At 37.7% G+C, this 27,109-nt stretch overlaps 2 protein-coding genes across 8 annotated transcripts in view; one reads left to right on the plus strand and one right to left on the minus strand.

The window, feature by feature from the left end:
- The window catches only part of rnf220a (ring finger protein 220a), a 546,071-nt gene extending 524,433 nt beyond the window's left edge, over positions 1-21,638 (minus strand). Inside the window, exons 1-2 of one of the 5 annotated variants that reach the window (XM_068037013.1) lie at positions 21,590-21,638; positions 19,772-20,512 (exon numbers count right to left, since the gene is read on the minus strand). In XM_068037013.1, the coding sequence (XP_067893114.1) occupies positions 19,772-20,399 (628 nt within the window). In that variant the 5' untranslated portion in view covers positions 20,400-20,512; positions 21,590-21,638. The remainder of the gene's footprint in view (positions 1-19,771; positions 20,513-21,589) is intronic. The other 4 variants (XM_068037017.1, XM_068037012.1, XM_068037014.1 and 1 more) reach the window with 4 other exon arrangements.
- Positions 21,639-24,129: 2,491 nt separating this feature from the next.
- The window catches only part of LOC137372783 (ERI1 exoribonuclease 3-like), a 419,417-nt gene continuing 416,437 nt past the window's right edge, over positions 24,130-27,109 (plus strand). The window contains exon 1 of one of the 3 annotated variants that reach the window (XM_068037025.1): positions 24,130-24,150. Coding sequence is in view for 1 of the 3 variants with exons in the window: in XM_068037021.1 (XP_067893122.1) it covers positions 24,724-24,860 (137 nt within the window). In the remaining 2 variants the exon portion in view is untranslated. Of the gene's footprint in view, positions 24,151-24,554; positions 24,635-24,708; positions 24,861-27,109 lie in introns of those variants that run through there. The other 2 variants (XM_068037023.1, XM_068037021.1) reach the window with 2 other exon arrangements.

The following is a 27,109-nucleotide window of genomic DNA, read 5'->3' on the forward strand; positions in this document are numbered from 1 at the left end:
AAGGGCAATTAAAATAGCAAAAAAAAGGACAGGGGAATGAAACAAATAACAAAAACTGGAAGAACAAACAAATGCAAATGGATTTGAAGCATCATTTGACATAAGCTCAAATTTAGAGTTCTGTTGTATTTTGTCCACGCAAAGTAAAGGGCTAACAAAAGAGGTAATGCAGTGAATATTGACGGTTAAAAAGATTTCTTTTCCAAGCGCTGTACAGTTTTTACATGCACTGACCTAAATGTTGGCACAGATGGCTTGCTAACAGTCAGTCACCACTGTCTCCATACCAATAAAAAACAGCAGTCATCACTAGATTTTTTTTAAAAAAGAGAGAAAGAGAGAGAGAGAATTAACAAAAGCCCCATTTTACTTGGTCCTTTTCAAGCTCTTGGATAATGCAGAAAAACCTGATCCTTTTGAGTGCATTTAAGGGTCAGAAGACAGGCCACATTATGACTGTCAAGGCGTGATGGCCACTTTGGCAGTAAACTTTGGTGGCATTTCAACACTCCCTAGCTTGATAAGCTGAGATCCACTCTGATTATAGACCGTCTTAACCTTAAATACTCACAAACCAGCAAGTTGTTACCATTCCTTTTCCAAACACGACTTTATAAAAAAAGAGATAAAAGTCAACTTCTCAAACTAGACTGATAGCAAATATGAGACTACAGAAAAACATAACCAACATACGCATAGATATTCTACACGTCTTCTTTGTCTTTCTCTTATTTATTCTTTTAATTGCTCAATTAATGCTAATAACGTTAGTGAAATAGAAACAAAATGAGATATGCTAACTGCTCAATTGAAAATAATATTAAGAATAAAGAAAGTGCAATTTTTAAGGGTGTGTTTTATTACTGTCTGCACCAATCTGAATTATTACTGATTTTTTTTATATACCAGCAAAAAATGCTAACAGTTTCTCAAAGTCTGGCCAGCATCTGGAAGTAATCCACTTCATTTTGCAAATCATACAGGCGTGAAGGACATTTAAATGGAATGAATGGCACATTATTGCCTGTGTATCTCTGTGGTGGTGCTGGTTGAGTAGTAGGGAATGTCTCACTGCATAACAGTTTACATAAACATATTAACCAGCAGAAATCGATGGCTGAAGATAAAGCAAATACAGCAAGGAGCCACAAGAAGAAGGCTGTGCACTGGGAAATGTTTCTAAATGCTGAAGAAGTTCTAATTGGTTTCATGAAATTGAATATTATATTGTGTCCATTGCTGTTCATACCAACCATACAGCAAATTAAAACATGCCATGGGGAAAGAAAATAACAAGTAAACATGCCAAGACTTACTGACAGTAAAAATACTTACATTGAGATCAGCACCCTTGTCATGCAGACCCCCATCTGCCAAGAATGAGGCATATTAATTTTGTCATATGAACATTGATTTTAAGCTGTTGCTGGAATGAAGAAATTACTTGTTTGAAGATCACCAGACACTGGACTGGAAGGATATTTGCATACTAAGAGACGCTGCTTGTGGAGACAAAGGGCTATTCCCTGCTCCAATTAACCCAAATGGATTTTGATCAGACATTGAAGGTGTAAGGAAGCACATTCCAGGCCCTGCTAAGATGATACAATCCACAGAACCAGGACTGGTTAAACCAGTTGGTCACATGACTAACTGGCTGGTCCAGGTTTTTTGAACTAGCCACAGGACAGTTTGAATTCAGAAGGCAGTGTGCATCTGAAGCTGAAACAAGCAAGTCTCTTGCCTGGCTGTCTCTCTCTCTCACTTTCTCCCCAGGCCACTGAAGCCATGGAAGACACGTAAACCTCAAGAGAGAAAAGACTCCTACATCAGCACAAGTTAAAGCGTGAACTGGGCCCCAACGAATTGCAAGACTTACCAGCAACCAAAGACTCCACATTGAACTTAAAGGACTGTAACTACTAGATATTGCCTCAATCTTTTCCCTGTTATTCCGTCTACTTTTTCTGTCTCTATCTGCGTGTGTGTTTATCGCGTATGCATGCTAGTCTGGTCACGTTGCATATTCATAGTCGTTAACCGGATTAGAGTTTAAGATTAATAAACTTCTGCCTTTCTTGTTTAAATCGGAGGAAACCTGTTTGATTTTTTTGCCTTACAATTGGAGCAGTGAACAAGGATTCACTAAGGGGGAGTAAAAACACGGTGTTTAAAAATTAAACCCTGTTACGGTTATACCAGGCAAAGGCTGAGAGGGAATCCCCTAGACCTCTTCTCATCTGGCTGTAACAGCCCTATGTCTGCTTTTCTCCCATTGTATTCTGAAGGTGTACACTCATACAGGGCTGTGGTTCCTCAGATGCAGGCAGCCTCCGCTACTTTACAGAGTGGCCATTCGTTATTTGTGATCCTATATTGATCAGGATTGAACTTGGGATCTTTCTGGTCTGTGTAGATCACTACTATGCCAAAAGCTGCAGTGATAGGACTGAAACTAGGGGAAAAGTAGAGGGAACTAAACTTAAATAATGCAATAATAGATTGTTAAATACTGCTTTTCTTAGGATTCTTTAACTCAAAGAAAATATTTTATACTTAGCATTCATCCACTTTGTGTTTGCCCATTTTCACTTTAAGAACTATATAGCCAATTGAGACTTCAGACAGGAATTTTACCGAAATATGAATATCATTGCCCTACTTGGAAATAAAACTATCAAACTTATAATCTTCCTTTTAATACTAATGACAATACTCAGAAACGATATGCACACTTAGAACCTTTGTAAAAAATGTTTTTAATTCATCTTGAGCAAAAAAAGAAAGAAAATCTTCCTTGAGCAAACTTCCAGTGGCTGCAAAAAAGCAACATCTTGTCAGAATACAGATAGATATGTAGCTTGAAATCCTTATGTTTCTGTGGCCCCTCTTAACCTATCCCAAAACCAATACTTCACATCCAAGGAACCCTCTTCACATGAGAGATGCAATCTCTCCTTGTTATGAGGTTGAGATAGCTGCCAACTGTAATACACAAGTTCAACTTGACAATGAATCACATAAACCCAGTTTGTGAAGCTTCTTTTTTTTGGCTGTGTGCACACACACATGCACGCACGCACATGTGGGGAGAGAGCAGGAAGGAGTTGGGGAGTGGGAAGGGGATGTAGCTGAATCACAGTGGCAGAGGAGTCAGAGAGAAAGATTGTTTTAAGAAAAGCAGCAGTGTACCATGTAGTGTCATTCACGCTCTGCCTACGATTTGCAGTTCACATTCTCCTTCAGCAGCAGAAGCGTTACGCTGGCTTAAGGGACAAATCAGACACAAAAAAAGACTAAACCCCACAGTAATGCAATTATCAGAACATTTTATGCCAGGCTGTTCCTTTTGAAGGCGAGCTGGTGTTCTTTGCTTGTTTGCCACTGTGTCTTCACTTGCACCTAATAACCATAAAGTTACCATTATTTATGCTGCAGACGCACACAAAACACCCACTGAAATTCTGTGCTTCAAATCCTTTTGATGCTCAATCTATTGCATTTTAATGCCAGACTAATATTGAAACACTCTTGAAAAAATATCTAGCTGCAAACAAAAAGCATTTCAGATAGATTTTTTCCTCTTATAAACTGTGTTTTGCCTGTGTCTTGTTTTTCAGGTTTAGATTTGTCTGGGTTCCTGACGGCCACCCACAATTCCAGGGAGTTTATTTTATAGCGTCTCTCCCTACTCATTTTTAATTCACAGCACTGCACTCTGGACTTAACAAGGGGAAAGGCTTGAAAGTGTGCATTGAGGAGAAAAAGACAAAGTGAGACGGAGGGAAGAATGTTCACACCCACTCAAGAAACTTCTGCACAATAGAGTAAGAGAAGGGAAAATACCCCTTGGTTGCATGAAGGCCATCGAAAACACTACACCATCTGCACACAGCTTTTTTTTCCTCTATCCCTTTTTTCCACTCAACAGTTCAAACATTTGTTCAGACAACAGAGGGAGGATCTTATGTAAAATGGTTTAACAGAAACAAATCTAAAGAAAACAGAAATTTAATGTTTCAATACAGTGTTGCCAGCTGATGAATTCAAGGGATGTAAACTTTTGTTATTTTTAAAACATTTGACTTTAAAACCATTTTATTGCTGAATAATTTTTCCAAAATTGAAAAGCAACTTTGGTCTTTAAATCATTATGCAACTAGATATGCCCTGATATTTCTGTGCATTCTATGTTTTTTTAAAAAGGATAAATAAGTTTATTTTTCAGGAGTCATAAAACAAAATCATTATTTTGTTCCTGATTGATTGACTCCAATTAAGTTTAAGATTTATTTCTGCATTCTTGCACGTACAACACATTTTGAATGGCAATGTTTTTATTCTAAACTTTTATTTAAATATAATAGTAAGGTTTTAGTAAACTCTAAATTTACTTAACTTGTATTGGACTTTTGAGTCTATTCATAGAATATCCTGAAGATAATTCAAGAACAAATCCATGCTACACTAAGTATTCGATGCAGATGAAAGCATATGATTAGACAAGATAAGCCACGATTCTAAAAATTATTTGTCGGTGCAATGTGTGATTTCTCCTCCTCCCTCCTGCCACCGTGGGATTAGAGATTTCACGGTTACAGATCAGGAGCTTTTGAGGGTCAGAGCTAACAATTGCTACACAAACTATCCCCTGGTTATAGCTGTGTTGTCTCGGTGGGAGTCCGTCCCACCATTTCACTATTCTGCAATCTGTCAAATGAGCAAGAAATGAGTAGATCTTCAAGGTTTCTACCTCTTTCTCCATGCTCCGAGAGACGAGAGGTGGGCTTCATAAGCCAACATCTCAGATTCACGGCACAGAACCAACATGTCATTTTAGCCTCTTGAATCCTCATGTAATTTACAAAAGAAGAGCCTGTTATCAAATACCTTATGCTTTTCAACATTCGGCTGGCTCTTAGATTAAGAAAATTCAAAACTAAATCCGATAAATTTTATTACTTTCATCATTTTCACCATATTAAATTTAATTAATCAATTTTGCAGAAGGAATGCCTAATATTCAGCTCCTTTTTGTAAAGAACAGACTCTTTTACATATGTTCTATTTGACAAACATAATTATTTATCCAAATAAAAATCCCTTGATCTGGCAGATTTATTTAACTAATTGTTGCAAGGTTTTCTGAGGTGGCTAGCTTCCCCAGTCACCTTCTTCACAATATTTTGAATCTAGGTTTCGAATTATGTTGCATCTCTCCCCCACCTGCACTCCCACACCGAACAGCAGAAAGTGCTCCACTTGAGGTCACGTAAAGACACCTCAACTATCAATACCTAGTGTAGAAATGATGAAGATGTTGGCCCTGAATGGGGGGGCCAAACCACGTCATCGCAAATTTGCCAAACATTTTAACATAATTTTTAAAAAATATTATACGTGGAATGTTTTCCCACAGGAATTCTTCAGGGCAAGATTATTGTAGGACCTCATTCTGAATTGTTGGCCTAAACTTTGAGTAATCAATTTACATTCAGTTTGGCCAGAAAACTATTCCAGTTGGAAAATACAAGACTTTTTAATTATCACATATTGAGCTGACCATGAATTCAGTTGTGTCATTTCCTGTGAGACAAGGCAAGATGGCATCCATTTTGAAAATTCCATTATTCTTATAAACCTGTCTTTAATGCAAAGTAGTCATGACCTTTATCTTGCATGGGTCTTTGTTACAATCTCATGTGTGTGCAATGGTGAGGAATTAATTACTTCTTTGATTTTGTGAAGAAACCTGGGAGTCCTCAGTTCATACCATTCTTCCAAATAAGTAATACACCAAGTCTGATACATTCTGTTTATGGAGAAAATAGAGCTAATTAAGACATGTAATATATTCAGCTTGTATCCAGACTGTTGATCATTTAATTAGAATACAACATCAAATCTTAGTCATTTGGTTCTTGTTGGACAAATTCCCCAGGGTATCTTTACTGGAACTTTTATTAGTTAACAGTCAAAATTATCACCATTGATGACCAACTGGAACAATAGTTGCACTAAGTTTAGCCAAAGCACACCAGAATTTTCATTTACAATTCGTATTCAACATTTTTTTTCTGATTTCAGTGGGCTGAACTTACAATAATGAAAATAAGTTAGGAAACAAACTAATTCAAACATCAAAATTAAATCAGTACTTGTGAATACTGAATGATAAAACCTTGACTTTTTTCCTTTGGGTACAAACAAACAAAACAATCTAATCTGAAGGACTAAGGGAGTAGAATTTATTGTATCTCGGAATAATGTAAGCGATTATAAATCGATTTAAAGCATTCAGTAAAAACTAACTGTAAATGACTTATTTTAAGATAATGCTGGTTATGTAACTATGCAGTGAACTAAAATCATGCCTGGAAATGCAAAAGTATGACTTGTTCAAGAGCTTGTTTACATGTTCGTGCATTTAATAGAATGCATTGAAAATGTAAGTGCCCATGAAAATGCAGTACTTAGTATTCAAACTGCTAAACTTCTGGGGTTTATTCTGTAATAGACACAAGCAGAACAGAATGTTCAGAACATCAATAGAGACGCTAAACATGTTTATCGATATCAATTGAAATAAGAGAACATGAACAGTTTTTAAACTTTACTCTTCAACTTTTTGTTGAAGATTTTTCTAAATTTTTAAGCGTGTTGGTAAACAACCCTATCATATTTAGTGCCGCTGTGCACTGTAGTGTTGCTACTGTACAGCTTGTGGTGTTAGGGCTAATTTAAATTCAGTGGAATGCCTTTAAAACTCTTTTGACACTCTCCAAACAGAGTTCATAAAACCACAGACTTACAGCGAGAGACAAAGGTTCAAATGCCACTACAGACTAATTTCAACTACAGAGGGTGTATTCAATGCATCTTGATGCAGTTCAGAGAAAAAAATGTGTTCTGTCTAGTTAAATCTCATCTCTAAACCTTTTTCTCAATGACAAACCTTTTCAAAGAAAACCTTTTAAAAGATTTTTAAAAATATATAAACTAAGGCAGTAGTAATTGATAGAGTAAAGGTTCAAAATGATCAACTGAATCAACATCAATCTTGTCTGCATTGCTGGACTACAGTTCTTAGGGACTATTAAATTATTCAAAGGTAGAATGTAACTATGCTTGATTAAGTTTTAATTTCATCAAATTACCAATCTCTGAAAATGCACACAGTCAACCATCCACGCAGCAAAGCTGTATTTATTTGGATACAGGGACAATCATTACTTACTGGACTCCAGTACGCTAATCTACTGAACAAAGGTGAATTTGCGCAAACAGTCAATACTTGATTTGTTCTCGTTACTCCTGTGATTCACCAGACCCAAGGTTGATCGGTTTAACCCTGCAAGGCCCTTAGTCACTGTTTGTGTCACTTAGTTTTTTCTAATATCTCAGCAGTAATGTATCGCAAGGTCATTTTACAATTAGAAAAAAGCCAGATTTTGATGCTGAATAAATAATCTGCAAAAGACATAGCAGAGCACATCCATTTGCAAGTATCTTTAAATGTTATTCAATGAAAACGATTAAAAAATACAAATATGGAATTACTACATAGATAGCAACAGAATTTAAATGATATTCATGATATAGTAAAACTATTTTAAGTTTGATTGTAACAGTATGAAAAAAATTCATATATGTTATGAAATTTAAGTTTCATTGTTGGGTCTTCACAACTTTTGTATAAAAAGGGAGCTGGTCATTTATAATTAGACAAGGTATGCGTAATAAAAACCGTGTGAATCTTTATTTACGCTGTACACTAATAATTTGAAATTCTTCATTCATTGTACACACTCATACTCAATACATTCTCATTCCCTGTACGCAACCTCACTCCATAAATCTTTATTCATTCAGAACATCTTTACTCTGCTATTGTCATTCATTGTGCACAACCTCACTCCATACATCCTCAGTCACTGTGCACTCTTAATCTGTACGTCACCAACTTGCATTTATATAGCACTGATGCAGAAAACATGCCAAAGGTCTTCATGTAGAGCAAAAGTCAATAAGCAGTAGTGGATGAGTTACAACAGGTGACCAAAAGTGCAATCAAATAGATAGGTTTTAATCAGATTTTTTAATAGTGAGGAGAGAGACAGGAAGGCAGAGAATTTCCAGAGAATAGGCTACAGATTCTGCAGAACAAAGGGAGGAGGGAGTGCACAGGACGCCAGAGTTGGAGCATTGAAGGTCTAGATCATAAGACTAGAGGAAGGTGCAGTGGTATGGTGGGGGTAAAACCATTTGAGGGATTTGTAGATGACAACAAAGTTTTGAATTCAACACACAGGAAGACAGGTGGACAATGGAACTCAGCGAGGCCATAAGGGATGAACGAGTGTAATTTAGTGTGTGACAGGAAACATTGGACAAACTGCACTTGTAAGTGGCTGAAGTTTAGGAAGCCTACAGAAGGGCAATAGAAAAGTGGAGTCTGGAGATAACAAAAGCACGTAAAGGGTTTCAGCAGTACTAGCAGTGAGATCCACATTTATGATGGGACACTATTATAAAAGGCACATCCTTAGTCACTGGGCTGAAATTTATGTTGCCACTGCCATAATTGGTGGCGGCTGTAAAGAATTGCAGCTCACACGCGGGGGCTTTACTCCGTGGAGCCGCCACGATATTAACATGGCCGGGACAGACCACCCCTCTGATGGTGTGGAGGGGGCAGATGGTCTGTCCCCGGCAACAGTGCATGCACCATTGCGCAGGCGTCTACGCCATTTTTAAAGGGCTTCAAGCCCTTCCATTTCGTTAACATATTTAAAGATAAAGGCATTGTAAATTAAATTTAAAATATTAAATAAATGTTTGTAGCCCCTCTCCCACCCCCCAATTACCATACACTTCATTCCATGTCCTCTCCCCCCGCCAAAATACTTAGTACCTTGTACCTGACCTTCCCCTTCACTAACTTTTATTTTTAACCCTTCCCACCATCCCCTCCACCAATCAGATTAGTTTGACCCCACTCCCCCCTGCCCCCACACTGAAACACTTACTTGCTCCCCTCTCCCCACTAGCGTCCCGCATCAGATTTCCGAACGGACATCCGAAGGTGCGGGAGTGCCGGCCACAGGCTACAATATTGGAGCAGGACGGACGGCGGGAGCAGGTAAGTATTTAATTCATTTATTTTAATAAATTTACATACTTAGATTGGCCACCCATTGCTGAGAGGTGTGGGGCCACCATGAGGCCACGCGCTGCCGGTAATATCGGGCTGGGCCTTCCCAGTGCCAAGGCCCGTGGCGGGCCTTTCCCGGAGACATTTTCTGGGCCCTTCCGCCACAAACCTCAACGTTGTGGGGGAGGCTGTAAAATCCAGCCCACTGTGTGTACCTTTTCTCCACACAGTTTTAGTCACTGTGCACACTGCAATTTGATCAGGTCAATTTTACATCTTCCTTTCCCCTTACCCAGGCACTAGGGCCAGTGCAGCGCACATGAAGGGTACTGTGCTTGTCAAGGCTCCTCTACGCCCCATTTTGTTTTCTCCAGGCAAGGCTTGTGCCAGGAAATGGGGGCAGAAACAGAAGTACAGCTGAAGGCCTGAGAGGCTTGAAGGCTGCAGCCTGGCCATCAGCCTTAGCTACTGTGATCTAAGAAGGGTCAGGCTGTAACCCCCACTGCCTATGTCTAGGCATTTCATTGACATGTTTTCAGGTAATCAAGATAGGAATGTCGAGGATGTCCCTACCTGGCTCATTACACTAGAAATGCTGCATAACCAGGGCAATGTGAATAGGGTGAAGATCTGATGCATCAAGTCTCTATTTTGGCTCCTCCATAGCATTTGGGAACAAAATCCCCCCCAGAGAAGAAAATCAGCTCTTGCATGTCCTTAGTCATTATGCACACTTATATGTCATACATCTTTATTCACTGTGCACACCCATATTCATATATCCATATTCACCATGCATTCTTATATACCAAACATTGCAATTTACTTTGCACACCTTTATTCCATAAATCCTTAAAAAGCAGATCCTTCCTTATTCTATGCTCACACAGCCTTAGTCATGGTGAACATCTTTATCCTCTATCTTTATTCACTGTGCACATCCTTATTTCATACTTCCTTTGCCACTTAGTTTCAGTTCTGAGGCCACGTCTGTTCACTGAGCATATCAATGATTTACATATAGACTTAGAAGGAGTGGTACCAAAATTTGCAGAGAATATCAAAATAGGAAATATGATTAATTCTTTAGAAGACTAAATGAAGCTGCAAAGAGATAATGATATGATAGAGGAATGGGCTAAAATGTGGCAGGTGGAACTCAATGTCAGTTACTGAGGTGATGAAATTTGGTTTAATAAACATAACAGCAGTAATTAGACTCTGAATGGAAGTAGGCTCAGTGCTATGGAGGGGGTGCAGGAGAGACAGGTTCACAGGACGTTAAAGGCAGTATCTCAGGCTGATGAGGCTATTCAAAGAAGCTAATGGAATTCTAGGTATTATCACAAAAGGTATAGAATATAAAGGTCAAGAGGTAATGCTACCCTATATAAAATTTTAATGCGAGCTCAATTAGATTATTGTGTACAGTACTGGGCTCCCAACTATAGGAAGGATATTGATGCTTTAGCCTGCAGGACTGATGCAGATTCACTTGGATGCCTGATTGGAGGAAATACAAGTACAAAGCAAGATTTGAAAAAAATTGGTCTTTCTTCATTAGAACAATGCAGATTATGGATTGATATGCTAATAGTATTTAAAATTATGAAAGTATGTGACAGGGTAGATAGAGGTACACTGCTTCCAGTAGTTGAGGGGTCAACGATGAAGGACTGCAAATACAAGATTAAGGACTAAGGGCAGGAGAAACGTCTTTACACAGAGAGTTGTGAGACTGAAAATTCACTTCCAGGGTTAGTGGTTATTGTGTCAACATTCAAGCTTATGTTAGATAAATGGATGAACAAAAATAAGATAAAGAGATAAGAGAACAGAGTGAGTAAATGTGATTTGAAGTATTTGCTTGTGGGAGGGTAAACACCAACACAGACTGACTGGGCTGAATGGCTTGTTTCCATGTTGTAATTTCCAGGTATTTTTGTGTGCTCACCCTTACTTCACATAGCCTTAGTCACGATACATACCCTTGCCCCATACATTCTGAGTTACTGTGCATTCTTACTCCACACATCCTTGTTCATTGTACAGTTCTTTATTCTATATTTCTTTCTTCACCCCATGTCATTATTCAATCTATGGATCTTTATTTATGCTGAGCATCATTACATCTTTATCATTCTTAGCTACTATCAATAGTTACATTCACTTTCCACATCCTTATTCATGCTGAGCAGGTCTGTGCACAAAAATTTCCTAATTTACTTTATGCATTCCTATTTATTCTAAGCAATTTTTACTCACAGTGAATGTCCTTATTCATGGAGTATCCTTTTAGAAAAAATGTTAATTCTCCAAATGTGGCAGAAAGAGGTTCATCTTTCCTTACATTAAAAATGCGTAAAAATTACCTTTGTCCTATGCTTAGCTTGGTATTCATATTCATTCTGTATGTACTTACACAAATAAAGATACCATACCATGGCACGAAGAGCGTCGCTCTGATATGTAATATCAAGAATGCTAGTATCCCATGCATGACAAAATCATTGCACAGTGCCATAATAACCTAGTTAGGTAATAATTCCAAACCCACCATTTATAGTTAGTAGATACAAACAACACTATATTGAAAATGCATAATCTAACACATAAAATCTTGAAATAACACATGAAAGATTTTCAGATTCTTAAAGCCCCAGTGATCGTATATAACAAATTCACACGAGTTGCACGTTTTTAAAATGAGCAACATAGGTACCTCTGCCTTCCAAGCTTGATTATTGTAATATTCAAACAGAAAAATAATCATGGTGAAACCATGGCATAAAATTCAATCAAAGCTAAATAACTTTTCTGACATTCCAGATTTAAATATGGTCTATTAATGATAATGGAAAGAGGGGAACAAGTAGACTATGATTTTAAGGTAGTAAGATAACAAAAGGTCAAATTGATACATCATGACAGTACTTAGAACAATCCTTGAAATCAAATATTCCTTTCTGTCACTCCTGAAAGATTTACTAATTACTGAGAACCACTACATGCTATCTGCTTTCACTCACAGGCAGAGGGGAAAAAGAAAAAAACAAGACATAATTTTTCTCTGCCAAGCTATTATCATGTCATAAACACACACACACAAACACACACAAAGCTCTGAAGGTACTTAGATATCTGTTTTCTACATAGGCAATAGATTTTATTCATTGCCTGGCTGACTTATCGCAGACTGCTTTTAATGAGGTATAATAAGGAGAGCATTTTGTAGCTACACGGTTGTACTATTTTATCTTCCAAACAGCTGTGTCATGGCTGTCTGTGCAGGATAAATCATATCACCCTCCCCGCATATGCTAACACCCCTGTAATTACAGGACACTTTAAATGAAACAAAGAAAATGAAAACAGAAAATAACACCTAAAACTGTCGCCCAGATTACAAGCAACAGCACAGACCTCACAATAAAGCCAGTCATCATTACAATTAATTTATCATAGGGAGGTAACCAAAAAAGTGATCCATTAATCTGACAATAACACAACTATTGGGATTAATACTATGACATCAGAGACTGGTAACCTCTTATCACCTTCCCTCTACTGCTTTTTTCTACTCTATTTAAAATTGTTATGGAAATAAATTTTAAAAATTCTTTAGGCCACACAGAAATTAATTCCTGGTCATAAGGGCAGTTCAATAATTAGAACTAGAAAGGCTTTAGGACAAAACCAAGGAATGATTTGCTTAGCTATTTGAGCACAAAAATTAATTAATAAATAAGTGAGCTATTCACTGTTTCCTTAATTTCCTGAAAAAGATGTTAAGTGACTCAACCAATACTATAATGAAGGAACCTTTTATTTCATTTCATTGACTGCACTGAGGCATAGCAAGAGAAAAGGGTTATTTTTGCTTTATAAAATATTTAGTTTTTATTTCTCCACCTCCCCGCAACCCCCCCCCCCACCCCAATTCATCTGTTTATAACCTGAAGTCCTCGTTATCTCAATCAATATTCCAAATGGCAATCTGTTTGTGGGGTCAACAGACAGCCTGGTTAATATGAATGCCAACTTTTCTTGTGCTTGTTCCACAGTTGGGCTGAAGAGGACTGAAAATCTTGTCTATCAGAAATGTAAATGATGAGCTGTCTTCCTGAGGGAAATGGATGAGTGCGTTTTAGCTGGGGTGAATTCACTGGGTTTCTTGTGTGATTAACAACTCAGTGACCTGTTGTCCTTGGTCTAATTACTTTTAAATTTGCACTTTACATAATTATCAACAAGAATGCTATTTTTTTTAAAAATGGCTTCATTAATTCATGAGCTCCAAATCAAATTTAAAGTACGAGGGAACAAAGCCCAATGTATAATTTGTTAAATTATTTCAGCGACAAACATTTGAAGGGACCTAAAAATTATTTACCTCAATCAAAAGACTTAACTTTTTTTAATGAAAGGAAGCACGTTTACTTTTGGTCAAGTTGTAAAAATAACTATTGGCATTTTCAGTTATTAATTCTTAGTACATTGCAATGATGAAATTGTATAAAACACTATTAAAACTTGGGTACAAAGAGATTTACCAGATTCTAAACTCAAATGGCTGCTTTGCTCCATTCAATGTGATGTTTCTATTTATTGAAAAACACAAGCAGCCACCATCCTTCAACATGCATTCCCCCGTCACCAAGCCAGCTCGATTTAAGGTGTTCTCTTTCGCTGATGTGTCTAATTTATCACCCCACTCCATGATTGATCTTTTTCTTATAAGCCCTGCGCCACTGCTGATTTTGCATTAAGCATGGCCTTTTTTTTGAATAAACTAAAACAGCTGCTTGACTTGCAGCAGAAGCGAAAGGGACATTTTAATATATTAAATCTGCAAGACTCTGCGAACAAACTGTAAGTGTTTATATTCTTCCCAAAAGCCTCTGAGCTTGTAAATGACATGTGCCACATGCTAGGTGAAGCCAATTCTTTTGCTTTTTTTAAACCGCCAGTATCTTTAAAGAAACTGTTCCATTGTAAAACTTTATGATTTGATTCATTGCTGCTGTTAGGGCACCTGTTTGCTGGTTTTAATTAACTATCTTAGCTCCTGGAAAGTTTTTTTTTCTTTTCCAGGCTAGTATCTTTCAGAAACTGGCTGGCTGTAAGCTGTGATTATAGCTTCAACACCAGGGCCCCCAATTTGAAAAGACCTCCTGCCTTCTTCTTTGATCTCGGCTGCCAGAGAACTGCCGGTTGCTATTTTTCTGCCCTCTCAACACTGGCTCTGTCACCTGGCTCTCACAAAGGAAACAAAGGGATGGCTCTTTCTCTCCCTCTCGCACACAAGCAGAGAGACACAATCGAGACACTGAATTATACTCACGGTACACAGCCCACCAGAGCAGCTGCTACTCATTTTTCACAAAAAAGGACAAGATACTTGCTGAATTAAAAGAAAACTAACTGGCAAGCAACAGGCAAACCTGTTGCAAAGATCTGTGGTTTTCGAAAACATATATGGTACATTTATTAAGCCTTAAAAGGTTATAGTGCTCATTCTTTAATTTGTTCCTTTTAGAGAACAAGATGAGCATTTTTCATATTGATGAACTATCATTAATACTGTAAGCATATGTTTGCTTCCACCTAGCCACTAACTGGCCAGGTTTGATCTGTTTCTCTTCCCCCTTTTTATTTACCGATGTCATATTTACTCTCTGACAACTGAAAGGTTATTTTGTTTAGGAAAGATTTACAACATTTAAAGCGTTTATCAATTATTAGCTTAGAAATGCTAGTATCGTGTTCATTTTTTTGAAAGATATAAAACTTTTCTTTTCATATAGAAAAATGCATTTTGTGCCAATCAATGATTGAACATTTGTATGAAAATCTATAATAGCAGTGAGGACAACAAATTGTTTTTATGGAAAAGAATAGCAAGATTCTTCCCCCCCCAGTTTCATTGTTTGAATGTTGGCAATTTAGTACAATGTCTTTCTCTTATTAGTACCATGTCTTTCTCTGACGAAGCAACAGTTGAAAACCATGCTGAGATATCCTTTACCTAGAGATTTTCAGTCCAATTAAATTTTCCATTTCAATATTTTCAACTCATGATGTAAAAATATAATGTGCAATTGAGAATTTTTAAAATAAATATGGTAAAATGGTTTCTCCATTATTTGTAGCAAATATATTAAACTTATTTCCTTCATAAATAAACATTACAGTCCTTATTTATTTATCAAAACATGAATGAATTATCATATTACTGTGATAAAAGCGCTCAAGACTACAATAATTGTGGCTGTCATCTGGAAAATACAAAATATTTGCACTAGCTATTCAGGAGTTTTAACAATGGAAATTTATCAACATGCAATCCCTAAAAAGCATTCTGACAAAGAACATTATTTGGATTTGAGTGGCAAAAGTGATTACAACTGTGTGGCGTAATGCTAGCTTGCTTTCTGACAGTCGTCTGCTTCATTGTATGCGTTATCATGCTGTCGGAGAGAGCTGAGGGTACCGACTGAGTCTCCCTGGTGGGTTTACTGACTGAACATCAAGCTCTCCTTCAGCCTCTGTAGACCAGACGCATTGCACAAATGTAGACAGAGGGCAAATGAGCAGTAATTGATGAGAATAAAGATGTTTTGCCAGACAGAGATAGTACCCCTACAGAGATATGAGGCATTTACAAATAAAACATGGACTAGAGAAGATAGACGTCCCACTTTGCCATGAATTCTACAACAAAAATTTAAATTGGGCCACTAACTGTGAACAGAACACTTTGAAATGAAAAATAAAGAAGGTAAAAACATGAAACAACACTGCACAGGGACTAACAAAATGTAGTACAAGCAACATTGCCATTGATTGTTAGCATCTGAAGAGCCATTTGTTTTTATCCCAAAGCCAAGACTTTACATGCATAGCTTTACAGACTATGGGTTCGGTAACATATGTGTCCCCTCAACCCCTCACTGCCTCCTGCCACCGTATTGTCCAACAAAGATCACTGATGGCTCAGAAATGAAACAATTCCTGAAATGCCTGCCGCCCCCAACAATCCCAACTTTTCGTTAAACAAATGTTGGACTTGTTCACATGGTGCTGAGTCTGTGTTCAAGAGCCATTCATTATGTACAAGAGTACACAAAGTTTTTCGTCTATGTTGCAGAGAAAGTAGCAAGTTGAATGTGAATGATTGCATGAAAGGTTAAATAAAATCTTAAGATAAGTCATTAGATCAAAACAAATAACTTCAGAGTTTCTAACTTTTCCACAATTTTTTTACTTGTTCCTTTCTTGTAGCATTATTTATTCAAAATCTTCTCTTCTTAGGTAAGGGTTTTTTTCCTCTTTAGTAATTTGTTGACTATTTTATTCATCCTTTTGCGACTTCCTAAGCTTCACTTAAATATTAAAGACAAATATTTCACTAAACTATGAAAATTCAAAATAAGATCAAAATTAAACAGAAAATTGGCTATACGCTGGCAGCCATGAGCTTCTTTTCTCTTTGAAACATTTGTTCAAGCCCTGAATCACACACAATACAAACGATTTTTAACAAGTGGAAATGCTGGCTCTCAGCGTTTGTCTTGGAACACTTTGCTGATCAAAAAGCATTGCATTTAGCTTAATAAATAAACTCCTTTAAACTAGGCTTCTTTAAAAAAAAGAAAACACACAATGTCTAAACCTCTTAAAATAATGAGGAACTGGAAATCTGTATAATTTCACCATATAACGGAAATTTTTTTATTTGAAGAAAAATTTTCAAAGTTTGTATGGGTGCACTTTTATTTTTGAAGAACTGTATTTAATAGAGAAAAAACATTATGCTGCTAAAGCAGGTACTCCCTTGGCAGCAGTCTTGTAACAGATTTTTTGGGAATAAAAAAAAAGAAAGGAAATCGATGGCACTTTGAATAGAGGTCGTCAGGGTTGTTGCTCAAGGAAAGTGACAGATCTGCGTACTAAGCCTCTGGCAGCCCCAAAAAAATTCCATACATATTACCATTTAGCTGCAATATTTCAGGCTACAGCCTTCGTAATGAAACTCCACTTTGTAAATCAACCATTTATCCTACACAGTAGTGCAATGCAATCAGTGTTAACTAAAAGTAGCTATAGCAATAAATAGTAATACATAGACAGTTGAATAGATAAAGCTATAAATGTATAGATTGCTTAACTGGCATTAACAATTTTAATAACAAATATAGTTGAAGAAATGTCACATTACTGTCAATTTTTAAAAATCAAATAGAATTTTTAAATGAATGTCGATAAATGATCCACATTAAGCATTCACCTATGATAGCCATTCTTATAATCTAAATTTATAATGCAGATATTATTAACCACTCCATAAAAAAAACTGGATAATAAGTAAAGGAATGCCTGGTTAAATCTGACTTGTAATTTCAATTGCCGCTTGAATTTTCCTGCAAATCAGTGATATATGTTTTAGCAAAGTTACTTGTAACAAATCAAGTTTATAATTTTTTTAAACACAATTTTTTTTATTCGTCTGCAAAATAAACATACGTAGCCTCTCATCTTGGTTGAGAGATGAAAAGAATTCCTAAGACTAAAGCAGATGGCTTGGAATATTGAAGAAGAGGTTTAATGCTGCTTTTATATGAAACAATGACTTTGGGTGTGTATTTGGCTCGATACACTTTGCAGATGTCAAGCAAGTCAGCATCTATAAAATCAGTTTTAAAATAATGTACCGATCTTGGATGAAAGCAAACTATTTGAGGGCTATTTCAACAATTTCCTATACCGTCATTATTTTCCTTAACGTTCTTATTTACAATCATATAAAGCTGTCAATGTATATTTATCTGCTTAAAAGATGACTTTAATCCAGCTGCATGCAATTTAATACATAACATAGCGTGAGGTAGTTTTTTTTTAACTGTGTCAACTCACACCTCAGCCTTATAACAAATGGCATAGTGTTAAAGGCCAATTGTCCTTTCTCTTATCTCCTTCGCACCTCAATATTCATTCCAACAACAGTCAAATCCTTTTCGCTAGACCACAGGCTTAAAGACTGAGGCTGTATAATACCGGCTCTCAGCAAGTGCTCAAAGCCGATCTACTACTGCCTTCTTCCTCTCGATTTTTCCATACTAGTGGGTGTCATTACCATAAGAAGAGGGAGAGGAAAAGAGGGGAGGGAAGCACTTAAAGAAATGTGAAAGGGATGCCAGTTGAAAATCAGTGGGGAGAACTGAAAAGATCAGCCTTTTCACTTCTGGTTAAGTACTGCAAAACACCCCAATGGCCATATGATTATAAGAACACCCTTGCTAAAGTTTACTTGCAGTGAGAGAAAAGAACATTACCATGAGTTTCAATCTACACCACTTCCCGTATCATTTGCCATCCCATACACCCTTGCTCCAATTGTTTGCCCAATAAATCAAAAGAAACTTATGAAGAAGAAAAGCAGCCAGGTTGGTCCTGTCAGGAAGGAAGCAAAGACATCCATGTTTTGTTGTTTTAAGGTTTTTTTTTGTTAAATGTTCAGGAAGGAAGATAGGGGCCTGGATTCTGACTCAACGAGTGCAGATTAATCACTCATTCTTTACCATAATATAGCCCTTGAGTTACTTGCTGCAGTCTAAACTTTTAAAATCATCTTTATGTGTCTTTTTCTATTTTCATTCATCTCAATTGCTTGTCGCTCACTTTGTTATACTTCCCTTTCCTTTCACTTTCTGCCTGACTTTTTCACTTCTATTATTAACCTCACTTTTTCTCTTGTTTCCCTTGCTGCCTCTTACTCTTTTTTCAAGCAAAACAAACGGTAACAAAAGTCAGCAGCTTCCCACAGCTGAAGCTTGTTAACTTATCACCCATTATCACCTCATCCTCGAAGAACCACCTTTCTTCTCAGACTGCTGATGAGACCCCACAACTTCTGGAATTGCAATTTAACTCAACAAACATCACAATACAGATGCAGCAAATTGGCTTCCTCTCAGTTACAGGGTCTTTTTTTCCCAGGAGTTATTCAGATTGCTGGGGGCAGTGAAAATTGTCGATGATAACAAATCTTTCTTTAAATGAACATTTAAAGCATATTTTGTACACAAAAAATATGATCACCACTTAATTTTTTTGGAAGATTTTAATCACTGGAAGATTGAATTCTGTTTGTTTTACTTAGCTTTATCTTAAATTGTAGGCCATTAGAAACTATACTTTCTAGCAAACAAATATCTGCATCCTGAAGAACATGCATCCCCAAGTGAAATTAGAACACACAAGATGAAATGTGGTAGATAGACAAGAACATTTACTTTAGATGTTGCACACATATTTCAGCTTCTGATTTAATTGAGAAAAAAATGACGATTCTGAAAATTTAAATGGCTTGAATTTTAAATCAACAATATGCATGCACTAATATTCAATAACATTTCATTTCAGATAGAAAATTAACTTAGCAAGCACAACTAACACACCAAAATATGAAACATTATTCAAGAATGTCTAAATATAGTGAAATAAGCTGTGCTTGTTCATAGTCATCACAAGTTCCAGGATACATGCTGAAAATTTCAATTTGAAAAATATAAAGGGCCCAAAGTAGTTAAAACAAGTAAAAGAACAAACACTTACATCTCTCATTTCGATTTTCTTCAGGACTTGCCGAGTTTTCTCGGTCGGAAATGAGACCTGACACAGCAAAGACCTTTTTTCCAGTATCATCTAGCTTCAGTGAGCTGGGGGAACTGGATGGGAGCTGGGTTGTGAACTCATACTCCTTGCCCTCAGAGTCCGAAAACCTCAGATGAGGGGATTCGGTTTCATGGCAGTTCTTTAGTCTTTTGGCAGGTGTAAAAGCCGATTGGTAACTGTCTCTGTCTTCAGCTGAGGCAAAAGGTCGGAATGCCCCAACACCGCTATGGTTCAGCATGCTTATTGGGGTACAGTCCAGATTTGGAGGTGCAAATTGATGATGCAGGTGCAAAAGCTGAGGGGGAAAATCCCTGTTTGGGAAGGCCCCTGGCACCCCGCCCTGACGATGGTACATCGAGGCAAAGGTATAGGAACCATTAGTGAAGGGGATGTGGACATCTTTGTCCACTGAGACAGGTACTCCAAAGGGTCTAGGCTGCTGGCAGGATATGGAGGCATCTCGACTAGCCTCTGCTGTAGAGGCAAGAACCATCAAAGCTGGGGATGCAAGGGGATTAGGGAGGTAGGAAGAATTCTCCATCTTGAAAGCTGTTCTGTGCAAGTCCATTGGAAACTCTTTGCTCGCTGGTACCAGAATTATATAATGACCTTCTCAAATGCAGGCAAGGCTGGCTTTATAAAGAGCAAGGTGACATCATTACCACCACAGCTTGATAGACCCTATATTAATAAAGAGAACAAATATAAATATTCACATACACACACACTCTCCTCTCCCACTCTCTATACATATATATACCCCATTACAAGCATTCTGACGCTTGTATAGATTAGGTACTATTTGACCACAGTAATTATGAAAATCTATACTTAATACACTCTGGTGTCAAAGTGTCATGGGCTTAAAGACTGACCCCAAATAACAGAACCTCTACAGCCCTGTGATCAAAAATGCATTTATTGCTCCGAAATCACAGGAGGCGGCTACTGATTAAGCATTTTTTTTTTGCTTGCAAAGTCTTGCTCACTAAAAAATGAAAGTCTGTCTCTTTTTAGGTTTTCTTTTTTAGACAAATATATTTACCATCTGGATTTTTATTTTGCCATTTGGTAAAAAAATAAAGATTAAAATAACTTAACGGTATTGATTCACGCGGTAGAATTGACATTAATTTTAGTTCAGTTATCACTTTGCAAAGCGATCAATAGTAACTAATAACGAATGTCAGCGCTGGTAAAAAGGAGAGAAAGCAGGACTCAAGCCAAAAATCGACACTAAATCATCTCATACATTTCTGGTCGTCAGACATCAAGACACCAAAAAAACCCAGTTGCTACTTTTGTTACAACTATCAAGATTAATAATATCCAGTGCCAGATAATTCATTGCAACTTTGAAACTGAGGCCAATTAAACAGCTAATTCAATGATACTTAGTAGCGATCATCAAGAAATAGATAACAGCACAGAAAGCTAAGCAGTTATGCCATATGGAATTAACAATAGCACAGATATTACTATATACATATTAGATGAGTGGCTAAATACAATTCGCACGTTCAGTTCAGCATAGTGCAATTTATTATGAATAAGGTATTAAACAGTTAAGGCGGCACGTTAGAATACAAGCAATGAACGCAGACTGGCTGGACTAACTACTTTTACTATAGTATGTTTTTTTTTAAATTGCAAGGTGGACGCACCAACACATACAGACCGTGAAGCATGTAAACAATGACTTCCGGACAAAGTTGGAGACAACACATTACAGACACATTTCTGCAGTATTGTACTTACTTTAATTCCCAAGGATGTTTTCACTTTTTATAATAGAACATATATATGCGAAAATAAAAGAATTTATTTCTTTTGGCAAAACTCTCCTTCAGTATATGAGGGCTGTGGAGTGGAAGTCTGGAAATACGGAGTGTGTGTGTGTGAATGAAGTCTGCTGTTGGAGGATGGTGTTGATTACATGCACAGAGGGATCCCTATCCCGAGTCCGATCAGAGAAGGAATGTTGCGTTGCTGCTGCTCCGCTGTTGCCGCTTGGCTCAGTGTGCCAGTGTGTGTGTGTGTCAATTTCAGAACTCACTCACCGGGACAGCAATATAGCAACGCAGCCGAGCCAGCCGAATGCGCAGCCGCATTGCCCTCATACTGGCACCTGGGAATTGTAGTCCTCACTCATCACTACATCTCCCGCTCTTCGCCTTCTTTACTCTTCTCCTTTCCTCTCTCTGCGTTTCTTAATTATTTAACTATATGGATTCTCTTACTTCTCCCTTTTTTTCTGTTTTCCCTTATTGGATTCAAACGTCCCTTTTTCATTTGACATGTATAGTTTACATGTTGAGACGTTTTTTGTATTTGCTCAAAAATTTCATAATTCTGCTATTTATTCTTTCTTTCTATTGACCGTGTGTTTAACATTTCCCATTTCAAAATTGTTTCTTGTTAAAAGTATATAACTCCTCGGTCCCTCGGCACGACCTGTATTTTTTCTTTTCCACTATCTTGTTTTACATTGAGTACTGTTCTTGTTGATTTCCTTTCGGGTTCCTTCTTTTCTGTCATTTTATGGATTTTTTTTCGTTCCTACCCTTCGGCATTTCCTTCCTCTTCATCTCTATTCTTTTTTCTGCTTTACAATATATAAAGATTCTTGTTTTTACGTCTATTCTCTTCTAAGCACCTCCGCTTTTTATTTAGAACTGCTGACTTTTTGCCTCCTTTTGTTTCTCTACTTGATTTTTTCTGCTTCATGTACGTCTCCCCATCCCTTCGCACTTTCTTTGCCGTACGTGCAGAATTTCAGTGTCATCTGTTTTTTTCCTCCTCGCCTTTTCACTTCCCCGGTTTCTGAATTTTCCTTTACTTTCTTTGGTGCACACTCAATGCATTCATGCATACTTTGATCATTCTCGGCTTCATCTCTTTTTTTCCCTAGTTACTCTCTGTTTCATTGATTTTCTGTTTTGTGCTTGGTCTGCCTTCTTTTGCCTCACCTTAACTGTTCTTCATCGTTTCGTTTGCTTTATTCCTAAAAAGAAAATTCCTGTTCCAACTCTAACTTTATAGTCTATTTCCAGTCATCGTTCTTCGAGAATATTATTTACTTTGCCATACAGTAACCACTCCTGAAAACTACAATAAAGGATCCAACTGCATAATGCAGATTGGGAAGGGGTGGAGAGAAAGACTTTAATAATAACACTCTTTAAAAATGAATTCAAAAGTTCCGTGATCAAAGTTCTTCCTCTAAGTTCCGGGACAGAAAAAGGGAGGGCCTGAAAAGACATTATGAGAAGCATCACTTCCAAAATCAATCAGCTAATTGTACAAAAATATAAAAGTAAAATAAAGTCATACCAAGATTGATAAATTTGCACAGTGGGTGTATCTATTAATGTTGCACTAACCCTTTTGATGGCCTACATAAGCCTGTATTTCAACAAACACCAAAAATCAATACCTAACATTATTAATTATCTCAGTTTCCCATTGAACGTGAACAGCTTAACAGTACCATGGAGCTCGGATAAAGAACTAGCTGACAGTACAAATATATTATAGCACACAACAAAATATACACTTAGATTTACCCTAACCAATTAAAAAAAATCGATGCATAAGCCAGCAATTACAAAAAATAAAAATAATGTAACCCCTTTAGCATCCAGATGTCTCGGTGCCATTATGACATTATTTCAGTTATTTCTAGATAAATTACAGCATTATTATCAGATAATTATAGTGTAATGGATTCAATCAAAACCTCAAAAAATCAGTGATAACTTAATTTTGGCAATTTGACAATAATAGTTTACTTCAGTACTAATTAAAACATTTATTGCATAAATAATTGACGTTGATACTGATTGCAAATCTTTTGACTGATGTTATTTTCGGGCATCATGAAAAAATGTTCTAAACTTATCCAATGGTCAAGCACAATTTTGGCATCAAAACGTCATTCTAAATTCGAATTGGTAAAAATGGCAATAAATTTAAAATTATTTGGAAATTTGCGGTAACTTACAGCAAAGCTCAACCTTGCAATTCACCGTGTCTGTGCGCCTGCTGAATTTGGACGTGGGCAATAAGACTACAACTCCCAGGGCTCTGAGCACAAAAAGCTCAGCCACTGAAAAGATATCAGAGCGTAAGGCGTTCCGCATTTGTAGTCTTTTCAATTTAATGTGAAATCAGTAATATCACATTAACAGAGAGCGATAGTGACATGTTACGATTTACTATTAACATTTGCAGATGGGGTGTTTATTTACTTCAGGATTCCTTCTACTGTCGTCGGTCTGAACCGACCACAAAGATTTTGGCATCGCCTTGAAAATTAAGTAAGTTCAGTTACAGAATCATCTTGTTATTTAAAACAATGCGTAAACTATCAAAAGTTAGTAATAGGCTAAAAACTGTTTCAATTATTAGTTAAAACCCTCACATTTTGGTTTAATAAAACTGGCGACGAATGCTTTATGATGCTGATTCGCGCTGCTAACAATTTCTAAGTTAGAAGTGTCTGAATAAGCTGGGAAATTGGGAAGTGTCCTGGTCCGGAAGCCGGGGACGCTACTCAATGGCGATCTGTCGAACTACAATTCCCAGAGTGACGGCCCAACCGTCAAGAACAGCAACACCGCCATCTTGTTCCTTCAACCAAACCTGATGGCGACGGTTTGAAAAGCAGGAGGAGCGCAAATCCCGCCTCTCTACGTCTATTGGTTGTTGCCCGTCCCACCCGACCAAGCGTGTGTTTCGAGTGGCCGATAGAGGTGTCAATAATGAATTGGGGCAAACGAAAGGTTCGGCAAGCAGGATAGGGTGAGTAAGGCCGTGGCCGGTTTGAGTTTATTGTCGCTTTGTTTTAGGTCAGGGAAGTGTGGGGTGCTTGTGTACTCTCAGGCCAAGGAATGAGTAGTGGGTTATGTGTTTGTAATAATGTGAAGGTTTCAACAACAATAAAACTTGTGATTAGACATGTATATGAAAGAGCCACTTTTCCTGTGTACAGGCCCTCGTGGAATGGCAGTTCTGACAGTTTGCAGAGGTTTTCGTCATTTATACATTTCCCTGATCATTCTTTGAATTTTTTTTGATGTATCGCGAAGCGAAGTTTCCCTTTTAGTAAACGGTCGTATCTGGACAGTGACGTGTTACTGGATTTCTCTAACTTGTGAAATGAAAGTACTTTTTAATGCAATACAATTTGCCCGCTGAACATTTCAGAGTTATATTTATTATAAATCGTTCAACGTTCAATCGATTCTTTGTGGGCGAAGAACATAATTTTAACTCCCCTATTATAACTTCAAGTATTTTCCATTAATTCTATTTTAACTTGTGAAGTTTGACTTTCTTTCAAGTGATGGGTCTGTTCTTTATGGTGAAAATGTAATATGTATGTGTATGTTTCAAGTTTAGAGAAACGAATGTTTAAACGTTATTTATACCATTGTCAGATCTATCAACATGAATAGTAATAGGTTATACTAGTAACTTTTGTGTTATTTGTAACTTGCTGTGTGTTGGGAGTTTCTTGTGTAATTGTCATTATATGTGAGATGGGATTTGTTTTATTTCTGAACTGAATTTGTTCAGATTGATACTGCATTGGGTAATCTTCAATTCCCACCACATGAAGTAGTAAATTGAAGTATTCTGAAAGAATTTCCAGTGCGTGAGACATGAATTTGAACTCGTTTCATCACAGCAGTTTGAGTTGCCCCCCAGTTCTCCAATTTGCTTCATCAATGAATACATTGGGGCGGCGCAGTGGTTAGCACCGCAGCCTCACAGCTCCAGTGACCCGGGTTCAATTCTGGGTACTGCCTGTGTGGAGTTTGCAAGTTCTCCCTGTGTTTGCGTGGATTTCCTCCCACATGCCAAAGACTTGCAGGTTGATAGGTTAATTGGCCATTAGCAATTGCCCTTAATGTAGGTAGATGGCAGGGAAATATAGGGACAGGTGGGGATGTGGTAGGAATATGGGATTAGTGTAGCATTAGTATAAATGGGTGGTTGATGGTCGGCACAGACTTGGTGGGCCGAAGGGCCTGTTTCAGTGCTGTATCTCTAAAACTAAAAAAAACTAAAACATAACATTAGCTCCTGAAATTAAATACTGTAAATTGTTTGCCACTAGTGAATTGTTTTGCCTGTAATTTTTGCTTTGTTTTGAAAACTATATTCTAAAAGCCTTGCAGGTGGCATGCATTTCATGTACTCATTAAATTTACTTAGTGTGTTCTGCTTGTATAAAGCAGCCATTTGTCAAGACATCCAATGAAAAGCCTCCTGTAACCTTTTATAATGGGGAAACTCGACATCATCGTGTTAACAATTCACTATCTGCTTTGGTGCTCTTGGCTGTCTTGGGGAAATTGTGCAATCACTGCCCCAGACCATTTACCTTCAACTATTTTAGGGCTGGAAAGTAAAGATGAGAAAAGGATCGGTCATGATGGAAGAGGTGAGTGGCGATGCCTGATAGTCCAAAAGGGGTGAACGATAGTTTAGGTCTCGTCTTCCTTGATCGATTCTCTCTACAAGTTTGAATAACCGTACTCGCTCCAATTCTCCCAGACTCTGTCAACCACCCAAACTCTCAAACCCAATTCTGCAAACCTCCCTGCCTAATTTACTGGAGATCCAGACAAACCCACTCCTCAGAATCCTCCTTCCCACAACTTCCAGATCCTGGGAGATCCTGTCATTGCTCACAATCGCCTTGACCACATTCCCAATGCTTTCTGATCCCAGACAGCACCTTTCCCATTGCTACCACATCCTGAGACACCTTACCCCTCCCCCCCCCTTCCCTGCAGTGATCCCAAGGTTACTTCTCCGGTGATTCCAGGGTCTACTTCAGTGCTCCTGGATCTTTGGACCCTCTCAAAATACTGGTAGACACTGATATTCTGTCCCAGGACATGGCCCAATACTTCCAGGGTCAGCATTCAATGCTGATAAGTCTGTGTTCCTCGAAATAATATTTAGCCTTATTCCCAGGGTAGAAAAGTCAGTTACTAGGGGACATAAGTTTAAGGTGCGAGGGGTCAAGTGTAGAGGGGATGTGCGAGACAAGTTCTTTACACAGAGGGTGGTGAGTGCCTGGAACTTGCTGCCGGGGGAGGTGGTGGAAGCAGGTACGATAGCGACATTTAAGAGGCATCTTGACAAATACATGAATAGGATGGGAATAGAGGGATATGGTCCCCGGAAGTGCAGAAGGTTTTAGTTTAGACAGGCATCAAGATTGGCGCAAGCTTGGAGGGCCGAATGGCCTGTTCCTGTGCT

The sequence above is a fragment of the Heterodontus francisci genome, chromosome 8 (assembly GCF_036365525.1).
Source record: "Heterodontus francisci isolate sHetFra1 chromosome 8, sHetFra1.hap1, whole genome shotgun sequence".
In the NCBI taxonomy this organism is placed as follows: domain Eukaryota; kingdom Metazoa; phylum Chordata; class Chondrichthyes; order Heterodontiformes; family Heterodontidae; genus Heterodontus; species Heterodontus francisci.